Raw genomic sequence first — 11,549 nt, 5'->3', positions numbered from 1 at the left:
GGGTGTCTTTGGAGTTCTTATAAAGTAAGTTTTCTGAAAGGAGAATAAATGGGAACGGGAGAGCTCTCCCGGCCTGTTCAGTAAAATGTAGAAAATACAAGAAAATATGAGGGAATACCCTAATAAAACTCTCTCTACAAAAATATTAATTCATGACTTATATAAAAACATCATATTATCATTTGTTTACTTTTTTATGTATGGCTAGTACCAGAGTTAAGTAAATTTTATTTTATTAGCTAGGCCCTACGCTACGTAAGGTCGAAGTATAATACCCCAAGCAATTTATATAAAATAATATTCACTTATAATTCATATTCACATATTCACTATATAATTCAATATATTTTATAAGTTCAATATTTTAATTAATAATTTTAAATTTTAACGAGGTGCCTTGATGTATTTAAGATCAGATATCAAAAATATTAAATTTTAAAAGCTGTCAAGGTGAGTTCAGCGACCCCTTTGGCACCGAAAAGTTTTGTTTTAAATAACACTTTTAGTAACGGTTTATCGACAAGGGATAAAACTTACTTTATTTCAAAGATAATATTTGTAGTGAACTAATCTAATTTTATTTATTTACTCTAAGATTAAATATATTATTACTTCAATATTTACTAAAAACATCTTTACATGTTATATAGTTGTAATATATTAACATCAATGAATAATAATTTTTATTTTCCTTGCTCTGGTCCCAGGTTCCCAGGTGCCCAGGTACCCAGGTCCCAGGCAAAGCACGAGGTTGAGTTCTACAACTCAACATGCAATAGACTCAGAATTCAGCGGAAAGTCGGGAACGGAGTGACTTAAGGCTAGGTTTTCTCTGCCTACCCTGCTGCGGGACAAGGATACCAAGTAAGTAAAGCTAAAAAAAACGAGTACGAAGAATAGCAAAATGAAGCAATATAGAGAGTAGCTATACTTATTAAGAAAGTTTATTGGCGTATTTTGTATTGTTCTTTTTTTAATGGAAAACGATCAAGCCTGATGAGCATTGATGCTGTCTATGTTGCCTAATAACATCTATTCACCCCATATTATGGGGGCATAATATAGGAAATACATATGATGTAAATGAGTTCCCTTCTGTGTGAATGGAAAATGCCTGGAGAATGTCTCAAAGATCGGTCGTAAGTTAGGAACTTCCACTATGTACGGATGGCACGATGTATTCCTGGAGGTTCTATGGTAAATCCATTATCTTATAATTAAGATGTAGAACGTCCTCCAGCTAGATGGGGTGACGATATTCGCAAAGTGGCGGGCAGCGGCTGGATGCGAAGAGCTGAAGATCGAGCTCAGTGGTGTGCCATTGGAGAGGCCTATGTCCAGCAGTGGACGAGGACATTCTGATGATGATGATGAAGATGATGATGATGATGATGAAGATGATGATGATGATTAACCTAAGTACTTAATTGTTTAAATGTTGTTAGTATCCATAGTGAATATTAACAAAATTTGAACTAATCTATTGTATCCTTCTTGTCATACAATAACTTATAGTTTTGTAAATAATCCGTATTTTAAATGTTATGCCAAGTAGTTGACACAGAAGAGATACTAGGGAAAAACATCTGTATTATAATAGCAAAAGGTTTATATTCGCACAAGGCACATCAGCTCTTCTTTCTTATAATGTCAAATTACTCTTGCAGCATGCACTATGCACTAACTAGGATCCAAAAGTCAAGGAGATTCACGAATGCATCTATAACGATCACATTGTTCCAAAAGTCTATCATCGATTTTATATATTTTAGGACTTTTTTAGGTTCACGCTTTATCCCTCAAATAGTAGCAGCAGGATAGGCAGAGGGAACCCAGTGTTGAGATACTCCCCCCACTCTCCGCCTAATCTTCATGACATTCAGTACTGAGAAGCTGAAATCAACGCCACTTTTTATGGTGTTTTTAGAGCGAGGAAATGAAAATATTAAATTGATTGACTTCCTCAAGTGGGAATCGAACCCGTAGACGTTACAATCCACACGCTGTGCAGCTGCGCCACTACGGTCTGTACAGTATTTGGTACAGGTATGTATATGCTATGGTAACTTTGTTCTTTGATAGGCAGCCATGTTTTTAATTAAATGTCTAAAAGGCAATATTCATTTCCTGTAAGGTAATTTGCTATATTGGGCTGGAGAGGTGAAGGCGCGTGTTAATGGTTTGAAAAGAGGCTTCTGCGTGGTTGCGAGTCCCAGGCACTGGCGGAAAATAAAATCGCGCCTTGTCTCGTTACCAGAGCGAGAAAATGAAAATATTTAATATTTCATGTCCACGAGTAGGAATCGAACCCATAACCTGCCAAGTTTATAGACACACGCTTGTGCCCCAGCACCAGTATTAGTGTATATAATAAATATTAAATTTTAAAATGTTTTAAAACGTTATAGTTGTCTAAAACTGTTTCAGGCCACCTTAACTTATATCTTTCATTAATTATATGAAAAAAATAGAAAAATCAAGTCATATAAATAAAACAAATATTTTAATCGGGTGTTAGAATAAAAAAAACAAAACAAAATAAACAATGTTAATAATATCTTTATTAAGATAGATAAGTACATAATTGACAATATAAATAATGAAATAGGAAATTTGAAAGGACAGGCTTTAAGGCAGAAACTATATCAGTCTATAACTTACTAGGAAAGTAATCATTGTATACCAATTACATTAAATTCTTTGATAGGAGAGTCAGGGGTAAGGCTTACGTTGTAACAGACGTTGGGAATCTACACTTTAATAATATATTTTTAGGTTCACGCTGTATCCCGCATATTGCAGGGAAGGCAGAGGGAACCCAGTTCTCGGCTCTTATTATATTATTGACCGTGAAGTACTCTAGTCTCGAAAATTGCAGTGTGTAGGGAACGGAGTATCTGCACAGTAGATTCTCTCTGACTATCCTGCTAGATGCGTGATAAAGCGTGAAACTAAAATATATGGTTTTAGGAGGTCGTCTGATAAACGTATGAAGTTGTAAACAAATAGCTTACCAAGCAAGTTAATATAACACTACCATATAGTATATCGTCAAGATAATGTATTTAAAGCTTATATAGGCTAATACAGTCATGTTCTAAACTATATCTAACATTTTAGTACATTGAAATATATGATATTGAATTCAGAATAAAAGAGGTCTAAGCCGTAAAATTAATATTTATATGAACAATTATATTATTTAGTAATAATATAATTATTATTACTAAACAATATAATATTACTAAACAATATAAATTAGGTTCCGCTTTAATTTTTTTTTTTTATAAGTTCATTTGACAGAGTCTCGCGTTGACGATTCATTCCCTTTATATAAAAAGGGTGGCAACCGATGTATCTATCTTTTTCTTGAAAAGTTTCTAATTAAACATTGAAACAATTTAAATATAAAAATAAATAATAATTTCATACAATAAATTAAAATCAGAAATGGGTTAGACCAGTTTTATTTATACTGACACATTTTTACGGGGTTCAGAAAAATCAGGTAAATCCATGAATATCACAATAATAATTCGTTACTGCCTACATATATATAGATAAATGAAGCTCGGACTATTAGACCATTTACTAAGGACCCGCGTGGTAATAAGCTACAATGTAATACGGTTATACATTTTTATTTTATTCTTTCTCTTATGGCCATAGTAGAAACGATATTACTGAAGTTATTTTGATGAAGTCTTGTAAGTAAGTTGTACAAAAAAATCTTAGATTATTTATAAATAATAATAAAATAGTGTAATATGGATTATTAGATAGTATTGAAACATTTTTCTTGTATCTGCTATTTGTTTTAAGGATAAGAAGAAATAATATAAAAAATGTATAAAAAAAAACACATCTGTCTTCCATCAAAATTTCTTCAGTATTTAATTAATTATTTAAATTGTAACATACAGTACAAGTATTTTTATAAAAGATATAATATAATATAATTTGATAAATACATTGGTAATTGGTATATTCATAAGATATTTGAGTATCTACAATTGACAACTATGTGCATATAACTACAAATATTATACAAAATAATAAACAAACAATCTTACAGTACTAATATTAGTCATTAACAAAAATCATTGACCGAAAATAGTCAGAAACGAAATACTAAAACGCATTTGTTTAAAAAAAAATAACGTGTGCTTTCTACATTATTAATAGTATAACATGGCATCTTTTATAAGTTAGGCGTCAATGAAAAAGTGGTCTAACTGAAAGATAATTTTTATGAAAAAGATATTTAAGAATATGTACAAATTAATTGATAGATAAAACAAAAAAAATCCACAGAAGTAGTTAGAGCTCTTTAAATTTGAAATATTAATAAATAATTACAAAACTTTGGTTACACCACTTTTGCACTGAAAGCCCGAAATATTCTACATATTAAATTACATACATGTACATCTACAACAACGATCGAAGGCCCTTTATATAGAAGACTATGATATCATTTGATTATATTTATTATTAATTTTATATATTTATTGGGAACATTACAACTGGCATTATAGTTTACAGTAAAAATAACCGTTAATTTAACCATTAAAAATAGTAGCTTTTTAATATAACTGCTATTGCAGGAATGTTTACATTGAGCAAATAAATAAAACTTTTGATTTATATCCAATACATTGATTATTTAACTCGACTCAACCTCAAATATATAACATATAAATATATGTGAAGTGTCTGTATATGGGTATATGTGTTGTCTGTCTGTGACATCGTAGCTCCCAAACGCGGATGAACCGATTTTAAATTTCATTTATTTTGTCAGAAAGGTAATTTAAAGTATTCTTCTTAGCCATCATTCACAAAAATACGTTCAGTCGTTTGAAGATTATTAGCTTTTGTAGTATTTTTTTTTGTGGTTAAGTCAAGTCAAAAAGTATTTAAGAATTAATTAAAGTAAAGATATGAGTGTTTTGTACGTAGCATTGCAAAATGAATACATATCTACGGATATGAAGTGATATGTTTGTAAGCAAAGTCATGGATTTCTTTATATAATAATTATACAAATATATTTATTTATAGAATTCTATGGATACAACGTTTTGAGTAAATATTTTAAATATTCTCCATTACTAATTTTTTTTTTCATAATATTTTTACTAATAAATATAATTTTGACGAATTTCGCAAATTGATAAATTTCATTGATATAGTTCACTTTACATCGCCATTATACTTTAAGCAATAACACTCACATTTTTTAAGGTACAGTTATAAATGATAAACATACAAATATTGAAAGTTTTGAACTCATCTATGGGAAAAGCATAGAAAATTCATGTTTTATAAAAAAAAATTAAATACATAAAAACATTACATAGAAATTTATCAAATCTATAATGAAACCTTTTTTTAATATTTTAATGTCATATGTTAGAAGATTGAATAAGAACGATAAGGAATTAACTTCATTTCAAGAGATGCTAATTTATGAATCCATCCATTTACAAAAATACATATTCAAATTGTTTTATTTAAAAAAATAATAAAACATATAATATGTATGTATATGTAAATTTTGAATTCATTATTTTTAAATTCATTTTTTTTAAAAATGCACCAAATTTAATCCAAAGGAATCTAACAGAAAAATTATAGCATTAGATCAAATTATATTTCTTTTAATATAAAAATATTAATGTGTCATTCTGGCAAGAAAAATACATATTTAAGCTTAGCTTAGCTTAGCTTAACACCTTATCGCTCTCAACATTTAAGGATTTACGTAAAGAAGTTGTCTCTCTGTTGGTATATCGGCAGTTCGACGTCCGGCGACTGATCTTCATAGTCATCAGTGTTGTCTCGTAATGGCAGCTCTTCTAATGCTTTAACTGGATATAAAACGTTAATTTTAAAATTCAATTAAAATTAATTATATAAATGCAATACACATTTGAGTTAAATATCAAACTAAGTATAAATACAAACGATGCAACTAAATAGAAAAAAAATCAAAAAAGTTCTACTCACAACAAAATGCAAACAACGAAACCATGCTGCAATACTGAATGAATCCTCGAATGCTTCGTGCCGGAATATTGATTCTCATATAAATTGTGTAATTATATTGATAAATGAGTTTTGTTGTCGACAATGATGATACTAGTTGTTGTTGTCGACAATGATGATACTAGTTGTTGTTGTCGACAATGATGATACTAGTTGTTGTTGACAATGATGATACTAGTTATTGCTGTTTTTTTTTTTTGGTGTAACTATAGTGCGGTATATTGAAAGTGCTAGTAATGTTTAGTTGTTTCCGCTCGAAGGCCCGTCAGTGTTGGTTCCTGGGATACAAACATCAAGCGAATTAAAGTTACATGCGCACACGTGATGTTAGTCACTGGGTGGTGAGCAATATCAAAGCATTTTGCAGTCGGAATTATTATGAAAATAATAAAAATTTAAAAATGATCTTTTAAAAAATTTTGAAAGATACTTTTGATAAATGAAAAATATTACGATATTTGAAACCATCAAAAAATATTCATGTGAAATCAATCCAATCATGCATTTATTTTACAAGCCATTGTCAATTTTTTTTAATTTAATATTCAATGCTTTGATAAATCTCGTAGCACAAGACTGGCAAACAATGAAAATCATAAAATAAAAACAAATTATTAAGGGAATATTACACACGTAACACTTCTACAGTGTGGTTAAATATCACATAGCATTGTACATTTTATAATATGATATAAAAAAAAATATATGCAATGCTTAATGGTTGTTTGTAAGTCTTAGATTTTCTGTATGCAGTGCATTCGAATATAAAACAAATACAAATAGTGGTAATTAAAAATAATCAAAAATTGAATAGTATTTGAAAAAATATAAACACAAGAAATATAGAAAAATGTAAGTCAAATAATTCTTGGATTTTATTATTTTTTTAAGCATATAGAGATTTGCCAAAATGAACGTATTGTTGAAAGTCTAAGCAAAATAAAATTGAAAATTAATAGAAATTAACAAATATTTATGTTTTAACTGACTTTTAATATGTACCGATTACGATTTAGTTACAACATTATCAGTATACATTTATTATTTTTTATTGATTCGATTTTGCTATAGAATTTTATTATCTGTATTAGCAAATAGCAATAGACATTTTATTGCTGCTCCCACAGCATACATAAACATATTTACGTTACTACCATCATCATCATCATCTGTAGAATCCCATATATAGAAGGTAACGGAAATTTGTAAAAAAACTAGCTAAACTCTTTTTAAATTAATTTTCTCATACTACAAAAAGTAAATCCGCCAGCATATAGATAACATAAATCTTTCGATTATTTCAATTATTCAGGAATTTAAACATGATATTCGTTTATGATGTGACAAAAGGTATTTCAAGTATGCAGCTCATAGACAAGCTCCCGCATATTCAATACATTTACTTCATATAGAATCTAGAAAATATTTTTATTATTTAGATCATTGTATAGTTTATCAGTTATTGACTAACTTAGCGAAGATTGCAAAATAAAAAAATATCTTTGGGCCGTTTTCATAATAATGAGTTACTTTAGCACTGTTTTATTTAATTTAATATTGTCGTTACATAAGATAGAAGATGATGATATAATTTTATGGTCTTCTTTGTTTTTATTGAATAATTTAAATTATTGTTTGATTCTCGACCACCTCGTCACTTTGTTTAAGTTAATTAAAAAATATGTATATTTTAACTGGTAATTATAAGAAAATGGTGTACCTACCCACAATTTCGTTAAACCTAATTTAGATTTCCTAATTTCACGTTGTTCAACTATAAAAACATTGTCATTACATACAATATCATCAGAAACTCAAACCCATTGGCTTCTATTCTCTAATTCTATAAATCTCAAACAACCATTAAGCATACAGCAATAGAAATCCAGCATATCTATAAACTAAAGCTTTAGGCTCTCACCAGCTATAATTTTGCTCATCTCGGTGACCTGCTTGGCCAGTATCTGGTTCATTTGCAGCAAATGTTCTCTCTGTTTCTTCTCTTCACCGTCCGGGCTCTAATTTAACAACGCTTATGTACATTCGAAGCGTCTATTTGGAAGCAGTTTTCGCGTATTTGGATGATATTTTTGGAATTTTTTTTTAGAATATCTACTTATAATGGATCAGAAGAGAATTTAATAAACTTTAATAAGATTAAGAACTAATATGAAAATTAAGTTTTACCAAAAATATCATTATTACTTTCTTTTGTTTATCAACAAATGAACTTGCAAACACCATATCTAATAACAGTGTAACAGTTTTAACCAACTAGTAATAAAAGAGCATTAAGATATGTATATGTATAATATGATGTTAATGAATAGTTAAAATACATGCAAAATGAAACATTCAGAACAGTAAAAGCTGAGCTATGCACGATGCATGTTGTAGTTAATGGAATATGTAATTTTTTTATATTAAAATTTCATAAAATTTATATTGATAATTGAAATAGCAGATTTCTTAGTAGCAAATAAGCGTATTAAAGTGAAAAACGCTTTAAAAACTCTCCATTTTCAGCCGAATTCTAGAGGCATTGCATATAAAGTGGCGAAACTTAACGCCGTGCTTTGCCTCGAGACCAGAACAAAGAAATGAAAATATTAAATATTTTATTTCTCCGAGTGGGAATCGAACCCACAGCCTATACCGTTTACAGTTGTGCTTGTGCCTCTGCACCATGACTCAATCAGTCAATTTCATATTTATGAACGATATCTAATCAAATATAGTCAAATATTTAATAAACATTAAAGATATAAAACTTCTTGAAAAACTGTATTTAATACATTTAAATAGTATACAAATAAACATATTCCATTAACATTTTTTTATTTATCAATTATAATGAAAAAGCTTCTAAATGTTTTAAAAATATGACAATATTTCTGAAGACATATCTACATGTTGTATGTAAGAAGAGAAATGTACTAGTATATAAGTTTGGGTTGTAATGATTTTTTGTTACAATTACACACTGTTCCCCTATTAGTATGTATAGCAGGGTAGGCCAACATTATGATAATGAAGAAGAAGAAGAAGAGAATTTTAGTAGTAAAAAGATTTTAGAAAGAAAAGTGGACTTAAGAAACTGAATGTGCAAATATTAAAAAAAAAACCATATATTATGTTTGACAACTAAAACGAAAGATATTTTCGTTTAACGTTGTCGTGAAACACAACGTCTAAATGTGAGCGCGACTGTTATGGGTTCGATTCTCATTCAGGGAAATTATTGGGAAATACAAGGTTGGGTTCCGCTACAAAATACGCAACGTCTCTAAAGTTGAGCGCTGCGAAGGGTTCCCGTCTACTAAGTTCATTTCGCCTACTCTGCTATACTGAGGAATACAGTGTGATGTTAAAAATATATAAGGTACGTTGGGGTAAGACCGATAGTGGGCCAAGACCGTATAGATTAAATTAAACATAATTTTTTAATGTTAATAACACTCGTCGTCAAGTCGACATAAAATGGCGTCGAGTTCAATATTACTAACATCTTTACAAAAAAAACCTAATTAGCTAGTTATTTGATTTATACTGTCTTGATTCTTTTGCGATCTTACCCCAACGTAGTCTCTATAATATTTAACAGTTTTATAATGTAGATATCGTATTATTTATATAACTTCAAAGTTACCTTGCTTGGATCAGCGGAAGAGCTGGTCAGCATTTTCTTGATAGATTCCACCTTTTCCTGGCGTTTCTGCTGTTCTTCCGGCGAGAGTTCTGGCGGCTGTTGGATGAAATAAAGTAGAATTATAAACAAACAATATTAATAAGCTTAATTATTTGAGGCCGTCATGGGTTCGCACCCCGAAATCCATCACTAAAACTAACCTTCTCAGGAATATATCGTTCTGGGATAACAATCTTTTGTGGGGCGGCCAGCAGCTGGTCGATGGAATCCGGTATTTTCCTTGAAGGCAGCGCTGAGCGCACCACGTCGGGCGCGGCGCCGCGCAGCGCGCGCTCCATGTCCGCGTCGTCCAGCGACCTGCCCAGTGCCTGGGGGTACGAATGTTAAATTATATCAAATTTCTATTTTAAATATTTATTTAGAAAACGTTTAAAAAATTTTACGAAGTAGGATTTGTACCAGTGTCTACTGTACCAATAAGTCATACGTAAAAAGTAATAGGAAATGTCTTTCAATACTCAACATAGAATTTCAAATGCCAATATACTGCTAATATAATCCTACTATACGCAGGAATTACCGCAAAAAGCAAAAAAAAAATCTTACATCTTGATTATATCCATCCTTGGGCATCTCATTCAGGGTTTTAGCGCTTAAATGATGAGGTGCCGTATAATGTCTCCTCTTTTCCCTTGGTACTTGTCGTCGATGCATTGAACCATTATCGTTCATCTCGGTCACAATCTGTTTCGCAGCTTCACTTTTAAAAATGGGCGATAACTCCATGTTGGATCTCGTCAAACTTATTATACTGCTAGTTTTCGACATGTTGGTTAAAGTTCTGGAACTATCCGTTGGACTGGTCGTGTATTGATTTGAAAGACTCCTCTCGTGCTTGTAGTTTCTGTTATAACTACTGCTCAATGACGATATATCGCGTGAATAGTCGTAATTAGATAGAGATGGACTCGACGGATATTTGGGACTTTCTAGATTTTTCTCTTGTCTATACTCGTTTTGTTTGTAATAATCTTCGTATTTATAATCTGTGCGTGGTAGAGACGAGGCTCTATAGTTGTTTATGGGTTGCACCAGTTCTTCTTCGAGGAACTGGTCTATGTTGGCGGTGATGTTGGTAGACCAATCGGACATCGGCTGTAAGGAACGTTCTCGATCCCGTTGACGTCGCTCGCTCTCTCGTTTGACGATACGAACCGTTTTTATCTCTTGTTTTTCAACGTTTGATAGGTTACCTGAAAATAGTAAAATGTTAATGATTAGAAAATAATGTAATCTTTAGTTATAAAATTTTTACAATGTCATTTCATATTGAGGATAGAAAAATATTTTAGAAATCGTATAAAAATTTGGTTTATTTATGCATGTAATTAAGTAAGTATATTATAGAACAACACAAGGGCAAAATCGTAAAAGCGACGGTTGTAAGTTCGATTCCTACTAGAAGAAATGTAATATTTAATATTTTCACCCTTGTTTTGATAATAAGCAAAAGCGCGCCTCTATATACTGAACGATACGAGAACGATACATACCAAAGCCAGAACTGTGCATATCGTCGGTGTCGGGCGCGCCCTCGCGTGTGTCCACGTAGAGCGGCGCGTGCAGGCGCGCGTGCGCCGTGCTGTGACCCGTGTCCAGGTTGGTCTCGTGCCAGGACGTCGTGGGGCGACGCTTGCCTGGGACGAAACAAATTGTTAAATATTTCAACGTAACGGTTGGTCAAGATTTTCAGTGACAGAACTATATCTTTATATCTTTCCCTTATATTTTAAAAAACCTATAAAAAATTTACGTACCGAGATTCAAACCCGTTCGATCGCTGCACTTT

The 11,549-nt window shown here is 31.1% G+C and overlaps 1 protein-coding gene across 4 annotated transcripts in view; it reads right to left on the bottom strand.

The window, feature by feature from the left end:
- Window positions 1-2,539: 2,539 nt before the first annotated feature.
- Window positions 2,540-11,549, bottom strand: part of kmr (pleckstrin homology domain-containing family A member kramer) — a 56,824-nt gene continuing 47,814 nt past the window's right edge. For 3 of the 4 annotated variants that reach the window (XM_085190560.1, XM_085190557.1, XM_085190558.1), the window contains 6 exons: window positions 11,254-11,397; window positions 10,307-10,953; window positions 9,901-10,068; window positions 9,701-9,796; window positions 7,973-8,069; window positions 2,540-5,873 (listed from right to left, as the gene is read on the bottom strand). In XM_085190560.1, coding sequence (XP_085046686.1) covers window positions 5,764-5,873; window positions 7,973-8,069; window positions 9,701-9,796; window positions 9,901-10,068; window positions 10,307-10,953; window positions 11,254-11,397 — 1,262 coding nt within the window. In that variant the 3' untranslated portion in view covers window positions 2,540-5,763. Of the gene's footprint in view, window positions 5,874-6,012; window positions 6,330-7,972; window positions 8,070-9,700; window positions 9,797-9,900; window positions 10,069-10,306; window positions 10,954-11,253; window positions 11,398-11,549 lie in introns of all 4 variants that reach the window. The other variant, XR_014878259.1, reaches the window with a different exon arrangement.

Source organism: Heliconius melpomene, chromosome 9, assembly GCF_056956725.1.
Source record: "Heliconius melpomene rosina isolate 202511_hmr_F chromosome 9, ASM5695672v1, whole genome shotgun sequence".
In the NCBI taxonomy this organism is placed as follows: Eukaryota; Metazoa; Arthropoda; class Insecta; order Lepidoptera; family Nymphalidae; genus Heliconius; species Heliconius melpomene.
This window is presented reverse-complemented; position numbering and strand designations above follow the sequence as displayed.